The following is a 14845-nucleotide window of genomic DNA, read 5'->3' as shown; positions in this document are numbered from 1 at the left end:
TGGTTGTCTGTGTCTATGTGTCAGCCCTGTGATGACCTGGTGACTTGTCCAGGGTGTACCCCGCCTTTCGCCCATAGTCAGCTGGGATAGGCTCCAGCTTGCCTGCGACCCTGTAGAAGGATAAAGCGGCTAGAGATAATGAGATGAGATGAGGTTTTATGATGAATGCGTAAAATGGGCTTCCCCTGTTTTAAAACCAGCAGCCGCCACTGATATATATATATATATATATATATATATATATATATATATATATATATATATATATATATATAATGAATTTATTTCAGGATTTATTGCAAACAGCCATATTTATTTATTTATTTCAGAGGCATATTTATTTTATGCTTTTATTTATGATTTTAATATTGACTTTAATGGCATTCTATACGAAAGATAACCAAACAACATTTTCAAAAGCACTGTAAATGATTGACAGGCTCCACAGTTGAACGAGCCAATAACAGTAAAAGGGACCAGAAAAGGTTTCGTTTGGTCCAATCACTGAAGAACAGTGTGGCACGTGTCCCACCCCCTCAGGTTCCTTCTGTCGCTGGCGGGGAGTGACGTCACTGGTTCTAAAATGGCGGTACCGAGTCAGCTTTGAAATTTTCACTTGCTGCTCGTTTTTTTAGAATGAACAAGTATATAGAATGTTTGTTCAGTTTTTACTCTGAACTTGCGGATAAACAGGATTAGGGTTAACAACAAAAAATGGATTCGGTGGTAGGAGAGGATCAGACGCTGCCTTTTGACATCAGTGGGAGGTAATTCAGCTCGGCTCATTTGAAAAATAACGACTTGTGTGTGACAGTGTGGTCTGAAACTGTTCTTATGTTTTGTAATATCTCGTTAAGTTAAGCAAACAATTCTGCAGCTGACTTTTGTAAAATACTTGTTTTAAACTCACATAAACACAGATCAAACCTGCAAACTGTCACTAATGTCATTCAGTTGCTATTTTATTAGCTTTGGCACGTAATTACATTATTATTATTATTATTATTATTATTATTATTGCTTTTTAGACTAAACTGGAACTGACTATACCATTTTCTTATTTTACAGTATTTTATTGGAATGTATTGTTCTTAATGTCAGATAGATAGATAGATAGATAGATAGATAGATAATAATTGCTTTATTGATACCAATCTGGGAAATTTTGTTTCAGCATCAAGTTATCAGTCCAACATAAAATAGAATTTAAAAAAAAGATCCTAAGAACAAGCCGACTATACATCATTAAATACACCATTTTGTACGATGTATTTGTTTATCTTTTTGTCTTCCATGCCATTGCCAAAGACAATTTAGTCCGATTCTGGTTCTGATTCTGATTATTGGGTCAAGTCGCCTGCAGTGGCTGAAACCTAAACACAGCTCTCAAAACTAACCAGCTGGCCAAACTGTCTTTTATTTAGAAACAGCAATTTCAAGCACATTAGCAGATAGATACATAATAATAATAATAATAATAATAATAATAATAATAATAAATTATTATTATTATTATTATTATTATTATTATATATTCCACACTTTTTTCTGCTGGAAACGGCGGAATTGGTTTGGAGTCGATTCCCCACATTGAAATGACTCGTTTTCACAAACGACATATAATAATCACTTGTTGATAATATTTTTTTTTCCAGATAACTGCACATAATCTCCATTTAATTCATATTCTCAACCATAACAGTGTATTATTATGTGAGTAATTCGTATAGCACTTGGTCTATTATTCTCTCTCGTGTTTGCTCCCAACAGCTGAATCTGAATCAGAGTCGACTCCAAAAAAAGACGAATCGAACAACTACTATCCTGTTTACACTTGCAGTTGTTTTGTACATAACGACATGACTGTTGATATCGATGCTTACTTATCCTCCTGAGTATCGGTATCAGCAGGATAAAGTCTGTTTTAACTGTCGAATGCATAAATTCTGTCTGTGTGAGTTTAAAAATACAGAAATTTCGAGTAAGTTCAGTACTCGGGCAAATTAATAAAACCCGTTATCACTGTCCGATCACATCAATCCGTTTCTCCGTGTTAGATGATGTACACGTCACATCCGCCTGTACTTCCGCTTGCATAGGCTGAGTGATTTGGGTTGCGCAGTGACGGTTATTTTAGTTCCCCGCGCGTGCGGCCGCGTCTCGCGCTGGCTGTCATAACAAATAACACGCAGTCCGTTAGCGAGGTAGCATTGCTAACGCAGAAAAGAGGAAATTAGCTTTAGGCGGAGCGGAAAAAAAAAAAAACCTGTACTTTTTGGGTCATATAACGGACTTTTGTCTCTCTTCACTATGAAAGTGTTCCAGTAGGTAAGTAAAGTTAAATATTTTAATAAATGGTTAATACGTGTGTGTGTGTGTGTGTGTAAGCTGCATCCTGACTGGATATGAAGTGAAGTGTATTTTTAATAGCTCGTCTTCAACAGGCTTCTTCTCACAGGTTGTCATTGCTACCGTGGTAAATAGTTTTAAAAAAAATACTGCGCCGCATAAATAGTATGTGAACTTGCTTAAATATTAGCATGCTTTCATCTGACTTGGCGTTTTACTCTTTAGCTACTAGTATGCGACTTTAGAGAGTGGAAAAGTAAAGTGTGAGTGAGCTGAAGGCGAGAGATGATCTGTGTGTTTGTGCTTTTCTTTCTGCTGTGAATGACTTGGAGAACAGCAGCACATACAGTGGTGCTTGAAAGTTTGTGAACCCTTTAGAATTTCTTATATTTCTGCATAAATATGACCTAAAACATCATCAGATTTTCACAAAGTCCTAAAAGTAGATAAAGAGAACCCAGTTAAACAAATGACACAAAAAATATCATACTTGGTCATTTACACTACCGTTCAAAAGTTTGGGGTCACTTTTTGAAATGTCCTTATTTTTGAAAGAAAAGCACTGTTCTTTTCAATGAAGATCACTTTAAACTAATCAGAAATGCACTCTATACATTGCTAATGTGGTAAATGACTATTCTAGCTGCAAATGTCTGGTTTTTGGTGCAACATCTCCATAGGTGTATAGAGGCCCATTTCCAGCAACTCTCACTCCAGTGTTCTAATGTTTGCTCATTGCCTCAGAAGGCTAATGGATGATTAGAAAACCCTTGTACAATCATGTTAGCACAGCTGAAAACAGTTGAGCTCTTTAGAGAAGCTATAAAACTGACCTTCCTTTGAGCAGATTGAGTTTCTGGAGCATCACATTTGTGGGGTCGATTAAATGCTCAAAATGGCCAGAAAAATGTCTTGACTATATTTTCTATTCATTTTACAACTTATGGTGGTAAATAAAAGTGTGACTTTTCATGGAAAGCACAAAATTGTCTGGGTGACCCCAAACTTTTGAACGGTAGCGTATTTATTGAGGAAAATGATCCAATATATTACATATCTGTGAGTGGCAAAAGTATGTGAACCTCTAGGATTAGCAATTAATTTGAAGGTGAAATTAGAGTCAGGTGATTTCAGTCAATGGGATGACAATCAGGTGTGAGTGGTCACCCTGTTTTATTTAAAGAACAGGGATCTATCAAAGTCTGATCTTCACAAGACGTTTGTGGAAGCGAAGTCACGATAACAAATTTTGTTGGACGATAGACTGTCTCAGAAATTATTGCGATAAACGATATTATTGTTGACGTCTTTTCAAGACCGTTTAATGCCACTAGTAAAATACTAATCATGCAAATAAACCCTTTCAAAGAACAGTGAAGTTTTTAATTAAGTCCACTTATTCAATTCAACAGTGGAACGTAAAAAATATAAAGAAATAACCTAAAGAAATAAAACAGTCAAACAAAACCACTCGCAACAAAAACAATAAATAAAATGCAATCTATGGCTCTTAAAAGTTGCACTTAAGTAAATATTAACTTGGCACAGGGTAATAAATATGTTATTTACCAGCTGGGAGGTCCGTATGGTGAAATACCGTGACTGAGGTCTTGAAAGTACTGAGTGAGGCCCTCTGGGCCGAGGTCACGGTATTTCACCATACGGCCCGACCTTAAGCTGGTGAATAATATATTTATTTTTTTCTTTACCAAATTCTAACAGAAAACGAGAGCGCCCGAAAGGGAAAACCAAGCCAAGCCACCATTTTGAATCCTCATTCACGGCTGTAATGCAAATTGCTTTCTCCTCGGTATACAAGTGCACTTCCATGGCAGGAAAAAAAACTACATTTTGCCGCCTATGTAGTCCCCTATTTATACAAAATTGAGTCCTTCAGGATTCAGCCATGTGTTTGCTCGGCATTAGCAACAGTTACAGGTTTTTAGCTTTCTCCTGAAATGTTTTCTTTTATTTCTTCTTCCTCAGGGTAGTACCCTGGTGCAAATCCTGGCCAGGATCCTAGCAGGATCTTACCAGGATCCTAACCAGGATCTTGTACAGGATCTGAAATATAATCCTAAAGGATCTTGGACAAGATCCTTTAGGATCCTAACCAGGATCTTGGACAAGATCCTGGTTAGGATCCTGGTAAGATCCTACAGGATTTTGTGAAGGATCCTACAATATCCTACAGGATCTTGTACAAGATCCTGGTTAGGATCCTGGTAAGATCCTACAGGATTTTGTGAAGGATCCTACAATATCCTACAGGCTCTTGGACAGGATCTTGAACAGGATCCTGTAGGATCTTGGACAAGATCCTTTAGGATTATATTTCAGATCCTGTACAAGATCCTGGTTAGGATCCTGGTAAGATCCTGCTAGGAGCCTGGTAGGATCCTGGCCAGGATTTGCACCAGGGATTGTAAGACCTGACTTCTTTTTTGGTAGAAAAGGTTAAACAAGTAAAGCCTATTCAAATGGTGTTCTGAATAGCCATTATTGTTTTAATCAACATTTAAGAGGGTGCTTGCATTCATTTTCATAAAGAATCAGCTGTGACCCAGGTATATGCATACTTTTAGATGAATCACATTATTATGAAGGTTATTTTTCAACCAAACATGCTGTTGATTGTACTAGGTTTTATAGTTGAATAAATATGGAACACTGCTCTTTATAACTTTATTCAAGCAAACTAATGAAAACTGTAACTCTGAAATATTATCATGGAATAGTTAAAATTGTCTTCCATATTCACATTATGGTTTGTTGAAATAAAGGTCATCATATTTAGCTATATTTAAACCCTAAATCACATATAGTATGTGTGAGCCCTCTTCTGCTCTTGTACAGAAGGATATTTATTTAAGTTTAAAAAAACCTCGCAAAAAACTTTAAATGCACTATCTATTCAAGAATTTAGGGCTAGCAAGCCTTGTTTCCATGCTACCCTGAATTTGCTGAATCAGAGTATTGGGAATTCGTTCGGCAAGAACCTACTCAGGATCCTGTTGGTATCCAGTTAGGATCTTATTCAGGATCCTACTTAGGATCTTGTTAAGATCCTACAAGAACATACCCAGGATCCTGTTGGTATCCAGTTAGGATCCTGTTCAAGATCTTGTTTAAGATCCTACAAGATCCTACACAGGATCCTGCTGCAATTGAGTTAGGATCTTATTCAGGATTCTGTTCAAGATCTTGTTTAAGATCCTACAAGATCCTACTCAGGATCCTGTTGGTATCCAGTTAGGATCTTATTCAGGATCCAGTTCAAGATCTTGTTTAAAGGAACAGTCCACTGTACTTCCATAATGAAATATGCTCTTATCTGAATTGAGATGAGCTGCTCCATACCTCTCTGAGCTTTGCGCGACCTCCCAGTCAGTCAGACACAGTCAGACGCGCTGTCACTCCTGTTAGCAATGTAGCTAGGCTCAGTATGGCCAACGGTATTTTTTGGGGCTGTAGTTAGATGCGACCAAACTCTTCCGCATTTTTCCTGTTTACATAGGTTTATATGACCAGTGATATGAAACAAGTTCAGTTACACAAATTGAAACGTAGCGATTTTCTATGCTATGGAAAGTCCGCACTATAATGACAGGCGTACTAACACCTTCTGCGCGCTTCGGCAGCGCATTGATACGGAGCTCAGATATCAATGCACTGCCGAAGCGCGCAGAAGGTGTTAGTACAGTGTGCATGGAAGGGTTGCAAGGAGAAAGCCACTGCTCTCCAGAAAAGAACATTGCTGCTCGTCTGCAGTTCGCTAAAGATCACATGGACAAGCCAGAAGGCTGGAAAAATGTTTTGTGGATGGTTGAGACCAAAATATAACTTTTTGGTTTAAATGAGAAGTGTTATGTTTGGAGAAAGGAAACCACTGCATTCCAGCATAAGAACCTTCTCCCATCTGTGAAACATGGTGGTGGTGGTATCATGGTTTGGTCCTGTTTTGCTGCATCTAGGCCAGGATGGCTTGCCATCATTGATGGAACAATGAATTCTCAATTATACCAGCGAATTCTAAAGGAAAATGTCAGGACATCTGTCCATGAACTGAATCTCAAGAGAAGGTGGGTCATGCAGCAAGACAACGACCCTAAGCACACAAGTCGTTCTACCAAAGAATGGTTAAAGAAGAATAAAGTTAATGTTTTGGAATGGCCAAGTCAAAGTCCTGACCTTACTCCAATGGAAATGTTGTGGAAGGACCTGAAGCGAGCAGTTCATGTGAGGAAACCCTCCAACATCCCAGAGTTGAAGCTGTTCTGTACGGAGGAATGGGCTAAAATTCCTCCAAGCCGGTGTGCAGGACTGATCAACAGTTAGCGGAAACAGTTAGTTGCAGTTATTGCTGCACAAGGGGGTCACACCAGATACTGAAAGCAAAGGTTCACATACTTTTGCCACTCACAGATATGTAATATTGGATCATTTTCAGATTTGTGTGAAAATCTGATTGTTTTAGGTTATATTTATGCAGAAATATAGAAAATTCTAAAGGGTTCACAAACTTTCAAGCACCACCGTGGTAAAGCAAAGGCTTACCAAATCTGGGGGGTCCGGGGGCATGGCCCCCCTGGGAAATTTTGGAACTTTTGACGCTCTAAAACGCAATTTCCCGCATTTTGAGAGGCAATTTTTGGTGGAGTAAAGCTAAGTTTAATGTCTCAGAGTACATTTCGTCCATGTATTTTTTTTCTATATGAAACAGAACCAGTGATACTATAATGTAATTACGTCTACTTAGTATCGTTGAGAGGATAACATCCTCTTACCATGGGTTTAGTACTTTCTGTGTTTACATGTGAGTAAATACACATACAGCATTCAAATGTACCTTGCTTAATTGAAGGAACCAAAGTAGCGCATTCTCTCATCATTGAAAGACAAGAAGGCAGCAGCAATAGGGGTTCAAACTGAAAACTTACCTCGTTATCATCAAGCATCTTGGGTGCCTTTGTCAAGCCCAAAAGTTTGCAATGGATATTTGTCTGAAACTCCTCTTCATACTGATTTTCAGTCAGTAGTCAGGGCAGCAAGCGAATTCATGTAGATCTAGAGCAGCATCAAGTTTTTGCGTGCCCAAAACTGCTCGTACGCCTCGTGAACGCTGTCTAGCCATCTGGACAGGACACGAGTTATCAGTCAGATATATAAATGTATAGTAGCGACACTGTCATAGCCTTGCTGTCGCAGGGTCCCCGCTTTGGCGCGAGTACCCAAGGAGACCAGACATGTCTAGACAGTTGCCACAGCAACAGGTTAATTAGTCCATAGAGTATTCATAAATCAGCTTGTCTACTAAAAGTGATGGGTTTTGCAGTTCTGTGTAAGCCAAATAAGGAAAATTCCGGAAAGCGGAGGCAATCGGTAACGTCAGGGCCAGGCTAATTTGCATCGGTTTTGGTGCGAATGGGTGCTACCAACCTACAGTACAAAGAGATGGCGCCAGGATGAAGGGACGCAGTGGGATTTAATAAGGGAAAACAGAGGTGTGCAGCGGGCTGTTTATTCATACTACTCTCTCCTTTTCTTCCTTGTAAATAGTCAAAGAACTCCTATTGTAACTTGGGGGGGGGGGGGGGGGTCACAGCCCCCCCAACATAATTTTAGGGAGGGCAGCCGCCACTGTAAAGTGAGAATGATCTCTGCTGTCCCTATGGTGCTGATTAATAAGTGAATAAGCAGAGTTGTGAATTATTATTATTATTATTATTATTAATGTGCAGGTGGCTAACCGCTTTGTGTTATAAATGATAGTGGTGAAGCTGTTCATAATGTCACCAGAAACTCCATTTTTATGTTCAGTTGTTGCTTTATTTCATTTGGTTGTCAAATGAAGGGCTTTTTCTTGTGTGTGTCCGTGCGTGCACGCGTTTATTTGGTGCTCTTATGTGATGGTCTACAAGGTCTTGTATTTGTTCAGAGAAGAGGAAGTAGAGGTTTTAGTGTTGCTGCGAGGAAGGGATCTGTACACATGCGCACAGCATCATTACTGTGTTTGGCCAGAATTTGCACCTGGAATGTATTTGCTTGGATCATGCAGTATACTGTAATGGTGTACACTCAGAAATAAAGGCACCAAACTGTTACTGGGGTATGGATGGATGAATGTTAAACACCAACAGGAGGGGGATTGGGGCGAAATAGCACAAGTTACTTTGTGCTCTCAAAGATGAATTCCAAAGTTTAGAATAAACTCCTATCTGTGTCAATTCCCAGTCTTACATTTTCATTCATTCATTTCATATACAGGATGTTTAAAAAAAAAAAAACATTATTTGAGATGTAAATATCCCAGAAACTACATAGTCTAGGCAAATGAAACTGAACAGGCTTAAAGGAGATACACAGAACCTTTATTTTTAAATAAATTTGAGTGGATAGTATCTCCATCCTTGACTCTTGTATGCTGCATAAATGGGAATAAAAAAACGTGTATACATATTTTTGAGAGTTAAAATTGACCGCAAAATTGGCATTCGAGCAGCCCCGCTGAGCCAGCCTAGCCTGGGAAATCCCATGCTGCTTTGCACAATCGTTCCGATCTGAAAAGACAGCATGGAAACTATGGTCTAAAGGCTCGCCTGAGTTAGGGAGCCAATCAGAGAGTGGGGAGGGGTGGAAAGACGGTGACGCGTACTACTCGACAAACGGAAGCTTGTAGTTTATTTGGGACTGTTTACGGATCACATTTAACATGGCGGCGAGCGATACGAACCAAACTAACCAAACCAGCTTCTCTCATATTTGTCTTGCACAAACGGCAGTAATCGTTCGGTGCCATTGTTTTCCTATTTTTGTTTTGCCTTCTCTTTCTCTTTCCTTCTCTTCTTCGCCTCTTCGTCGCTCTAACTACGTCACCGGGTACAACTGCCATGATTGGCCATGGGCTACGTATACGCCAAATGATAGACATTCGCAACGTCCAATAAACGGCCGTTGACAATCGTAAACCACACCTCCCCTACGAGAAATTCAATAGGCGGATTCCAGACCATATTTCACTTGTGATATGGTCTGGTGTTAACCAGACTAGAGCCAACCAGCCCTGAGTGCGTGACGTCACAGCGGTAACCGGTTTTAAGGCCAAGGCCTTTGACAGCTATAGACTAAAGTCATGTAAATAAAAATTTATGGTGAAAGTAAGAAATACCGTTACTGACTTGCTCAACTAAGACTGATTTGACTTCATTGATTGTGGGTTGACTCTCATTAAAACAGGATGGGTGTTATAACATACATGTACATGCATGCATTTTCACTGATAAAACGTAAAAGGCTAATTAAATAATCAGATGAACTGAGACAATCACATTCTGAAGCAAATTAAATCATCTTATACCGGTAACTTAAACACACAATACAAGTTACAGGTATTAATCTAAATGCAGGTAAGATTCAAGATTTTTATTTGTCATATACACAATAACAGACACAGCGGTTTATTATTGGGTAATGAAATTCTTATTTTGCAACTGCCCGACCAAACTACGCTTACCAATATAAAAAGAAATATATATAAGTGCATATGGAATGCAAAATATAAAGGTAGAGTGAAAAAAGAAGATAACACATAAAAAAAGGAGAGGCAAACAAAACGTCTTTTAAACAAAAAATGTCTTTTTAAAAAAAAAAGGGGGGGGGGGGGTGTCGTGGCTAAGGCGCCATACCATAAATCCGGGGACCCAGGTTCGATTCCGACCCGAGGTCATTTCCCGATCCCTCCCCGTCTCTCTCTCCCGCTCATTTCCTGTCCTGTCTCTACACTGTCCTATCCAATAAAGGTGAAAAAAGCCCAAAAAAAATCTTAAAAAAGGAGAGGCAAACATAGAGGTAGATATACTGTGCAATGTCTTGTGCAAAATTGCTAATATAATCCGTGGTTTAAAGCCTGATGGAAATATAGAGGTAGATGGTGATTATAATCCGTGGTTCAAAAGCCTGATGGCCTGAGGGTAAAAACTGTTTGTCAGTCAGTAAACAATGTGATTTTGTTGTTTTGTATCCAAATGAGAGTCGGAGCTTACCCGTCTGTGTTCTCGCTTCTTGAAGGCGGATGTTGTGGCCGATTGTTTTGAAACAATCTGACTTTCAGTTGTTTGTTCAATTCTCCGTTCATTCACTTCTTCCACGCAAGGGTGAGATATTGCTGCTGAGGCAAGCATATCCAGTCTAGAAATCAGATGGCTGGTCCATTCATTCTCCATGTTCTCCATACAGAGTACTTTGCCGTTACTGCTCGGCTCAGGCAATTACTAAAATCCGGGACAGGACATCACCGGTTTTAGCAGCAACCCTCGGCTCACATTCCGGGAGAGCTGGTGCAACTGAACTTGCTTTCCTTTTCTGGTAGTTTTCTTTAATTGTTGATACTGCATCCTCTTTCAATACGGGCTTCTAGCCAACGCTCCTCAACAGATCAGAGGTCTCGTGCGAGTCTTCAGTAAAATGTGCAGAGCAGAGGAGAGACCACTTCATAGGCGCCCAATGTGCCCATGAACTTCTCACAAAACGTGTCCAAATCTTTGCAGTTTGAACATTCTTGGGCCATGAATGCAACGTAAATCCACCTTCTGTCATGTTGCTGCACCCATCAGTAACACATCTATGTGGGTTGGCGATAAATTGGCTCAAAATGGAGGACCGGAGTTAGTCTGGTTAACACCAGACCATATCACAAGTGAAATATGGTCTGGAATCCGCCTATTGAATTTCTCGTAGGGGAGGTGTGGTTTACGATTGTCAACGGCCGTTTATTGGACATTGCGAATGTCTATCATTTGGCGTATACGTAGCCCATGGCCAATCATGGCAGTTGCACCCGGTGACGTAGTTAGAGTGACGAAGAGGCGAAGAAGAGAAGGAAAGAGAAAGAGAAGGCAAAACAAAAATAGGAAAACAATGGCACCGAACGATTACTGCCGTTTGTGCAAGACAAATATGAGAGAAGCTGGTTTGGTTCGTATCGCTCGCCGCCATGTTAAATGTGATCCGTAAACAGTCCCAAATAAACAAAAATCTTCCGTTTGTCGAGTAGTACGCGTCACCGTCTTTCCACCCCTCCCCACTCTCTGATTGGCTCCCTAACTCAGGCGAGCCTTTAGACCATAGTTTCCATGCTGTCTTTTCAGATTGGAACGATTGTGCAAAGCAGCATGGGATTTCCCAGGCTAGACTGGAGTTGCAGTCAGCTCTGTGTTTTAGTATAGCGGAAATGGCGATTGAGACTGATAGCTTTCCTGCTGTGACATTACTGACATCAAGGTCATTCGCTCAGACCGCTACCTATATAAATCACTTTTAATAGTAAAAATTACTATATTAGATTTATTGTTAACGCTTAAAACTATTCCTGCGCCATTCTTGAGGTCTCAGAGCATTTATAAACGAAAGTGAGGCCATGGCTCTGCGTATATGCTCTTATGTTGAGCAATACAAGATTTATTTCTCAATATTTGAATGAGAAATTCAAAGGTATGTGGATTCCATGAACGATTTCACAAATTTTCAATATTCGTGAACCCGCTCACTCTTCCGTCTCTTCCGATGCTGGTGGTCATTCAGATCCTTTTGTCCCGCACACACAGCCTTCCTCTTTGAACTTTTTTTGCCGTGTCCAAATCTGCCTTGCAGTTGGTGCATTTTTAGAGAATTCTCTCATACACGCACGCTGCAGTCTTGTTTGACCGTATTCGAGCGTACTCTAACACACACAATGCCTTTTCTTTTCCAGTGAATGACATTTCTATACCTGAAAAGATAAAAACAAAAAATTAAACATAAAATTTTGACCTGTTTCCACACATGCTGTTAAAATTTGAGGTCAATTGAACAAGAATTGCCAAAGTTATTAGATTGTGAAATGATATCGGATTTGTTGAAACGCCCTGTATACTGCTTTTCCATCACGGGTCATGGATGAGCTAGAGTCAATCCCAGCTGATGTTGGGAAAGAGGTGGGTACACGCTGGACTGAACAGGTAGCCAGTCTGTTGCAGAATCCCTGTCACACAAGCCTATCTGATATTACAAGAGTGAAAAGCAGACTATCTTCTAGAGCTGGTACAAAAGCACTTTTTGTTTTCCGAGACTGAAACCTTGAATATCAGCTCGTTAGTATAAATACGGAGGTGATTTCTAGAAAATCACACGCGCTGATTGGTCAAGAAATTCTGACTATTTCTCGATAATCACCTCGAGCGACTCGACAAAATGGCGGCCAATCACTTTGTCACTGTAAGTGAGGAAGAATTACAAATGATGAAAGAAAATGCTGTTCCTAAAAGCAGTAAAGATGCTACGAAGTTTGGTCTAAAACTATTCAAACTAGGGATGGCGAAAACTAAAAAAAAACTTGACCGACCACCGAGCCTCATTAGCCGGTTAAAGTTGGTTAACCTATGAGTTTAAACAGGGATGCAAACGGCGCACCTTTTGGCGGATGCGCCTTTTTCACGGCTGAATCGTGCAGATCCGATTTTTTTTTTTTTTAGGGGGAGGGCGTTGGAGTGTCTGAATAATTTCATCAGAGTAAATTCTGTATTAAAATTACTAAATAAGCAAATGCCGTTACAGTCCATGAAACATAGGAAGTATAAGTATGAAAAGAAAACAGTAAATCAGAAAGCTGCGCATGTTTTCGCTGAAGCTGCGCAAATGTGCGCAGCTTTCTGATTTACTGTTTTCTTCTCATACTTCCTATGTTTCATGGACTGTAACGGCATTTGCTTATTTAGTCATTTTAATACAGAATTTACTCTGATGAAATTATTCAGACACTCCAACGCCCCCCCTAAAAAAAAAAAAAAATCGGATCTGCACGATTCAGCCGTGAAAAAGGCGGCATCCGAAACATACTTTCAGAATGCACTGGCCAAGACAGGACTAAACTCGATGTGCCTTCTAATAATAATTAAAAAAAAACAAAAAACAGAATAGTAATTTGTAAGCTAAAAAGCCTGTGTCTACACTTTTGTTTCGCCGAGTGGCAGCTGTCTTCAACTGGGGCGGGAGGGCGGGACATGACTGAATGGGTGTTTCTGATTTGTCAGCTGTTGTCCTTACACCGCATGGCATGCCCCAAGCGTTTACAACACAGAATTCCAGGTTCTCCGCTCCAAAATCGGCAGCTTCAAAACAAATGATTTTTTTTTTTAACCGACAACCAAAAAAAATTAACCGGTTGACGTTGATTCGGTCAAACGGTCATCGATTAACATCCCTAATTCAAAGGTAAGGTGGAATTGTGATTTATTTTATCAATTTCAAAACAAGGTATTTTATGTGACTTGGGTTGATAAGTGACAAGTCTACGCCACGTCATTACATTTGCTGCTTTTGAAGTTTGAAAAATGTATTTTTTAAAAAAAAATTTTAAATAATCACCTGTGTATTTATACTAGTGCTGTCAAAAATGTCGCGTTATTAACGCGTTAACTTGACTCAATTTTAACGGCGATAATTTTTTTATCTCGAGATTAACGCTCTGTGACATGTAGGTTTTTCATAAGCTTTTGAAACTGCCAGGAACTTGGAACAGAGACTTTGCTTAGAAAAACGATAGCAGCTAGACTGTAATGCCACGCCCCGAACAGCCAGAGTCCTCTGCCCTCCCCCGAAGAGCCACGGTGCTCGGCTTAGGTTTCGTTTTCCCATCCGTGGCTCCAGCCCCACTTTGCAGTGGCTGTGACAAGACGTGTTATGCTCTGCAATAAAAAAAAAAAAACAACATTGGTACAACCAGTGTTCGAACTATGCCGATATTTTCAGGGGGTCCCTTTTTTCCATTGGGGGGGGTGCTTGCACTTGTCTCAGAGCGCGGATCTCCATCGCGCGCTCACTTCGGATATGCAAATGCTTCCCGTTACACACGATTGCTATGTCAATAAACATCATTTTGCCAATATTTTAGAGACCCCCCCCCAACATTTCCCAAATCATGTTTTCAAGGGATCTCATGTCTGTTTCAGGGGATCTCGGATCCCCCGTGTACCCCCGTAGTTCGAACGGTGAGCAAGCCCATTCACTTTTTTATGCTGATAAGAGAATTACAATGGTTTTTCATGTGACAAAAATGTGCGATTAAATTGCAATTAATCGCGAGTTAACTATGACAGTCGCGACATTAATTGCGATTAAATATTTTAATCGCTTGACAGCACTAATTTATACTAAAACAATTATCTGCCTTAGGCTCAGTGAATATCAGTGAATAATAACCTCGACTTTTTCTCGGTTACTATTTAAGTTATTCCACAAAATCGAGAGGCACATAGCACCGAGTTGGCTATAAGCCATGTACGAAAAGATTGAGTGGAGTAACTGTTTTATTCTATCCACATTCACTGGGTTTTGAGAAACAGCATTTTTATTTTTTGCAAATTTGATAAATATAAACTTTATACAAAACGTCCGACAAAATCATTTCCGTTTAGAATGTAAACAAACTGGCGAAATGACAGGAGCAATTTGTGAAAAATGC

At 39.8% G+C, this 14845-nt stretch overlaps 1 protein-coding gene across 7 annotated transcripts in view; it reads left to right on the top strand.

Annotated features, from left to right (window-relative positions):
* Positions 1 to 563: 563 nt before the first annotated feature.
* The window catches only part of cdk5rap2 (CDK5 regulatory subunit associated protein 2), a 176009-nt gene continuing 161727 nt past the window's right edge, over positions 564 to 14845 (top strand). For 6 of the 7 annotated variants that reach the window (XM_060935661.1, XM_060935665.1, XM_060935662.1 and 3 more), the window contains exon 1: positions 564 to 767. In XM_060935661.1, the coding sequence (XP_060791644.1) occupies positions 715 to 767 (53 nt within the window). In that variant the 5' untranslated portion in view covers positions 564 to 714. Of the gene's footprint in view, positions 768 to 2126; positions 2329 to 14845 lie in introns of those variants that run through there. The other variant, XM_060935664.1, reaches the window with a different exon arrangement.

The sequence above is a fragment of the Neoarius graeffei genome, chromosome 12 (assembly GCF_027579695.1).
Source record: "Neoarius graeffei isolate fNeoGra1 chromosome 12, fNeoGra1.pri, whole genome shotgun sequence".
NCBI lineage: Eukaryota > Metazoa > Chordata > Actinopteri > Siluriformes > Ariidae > Neoarius > Neoarius graeffei.
The sequence above is the reverse complement of the archived record's forward strand: the minus strand, read 5'-3'. Positions and strand labels throughout refer to the sequence as shown.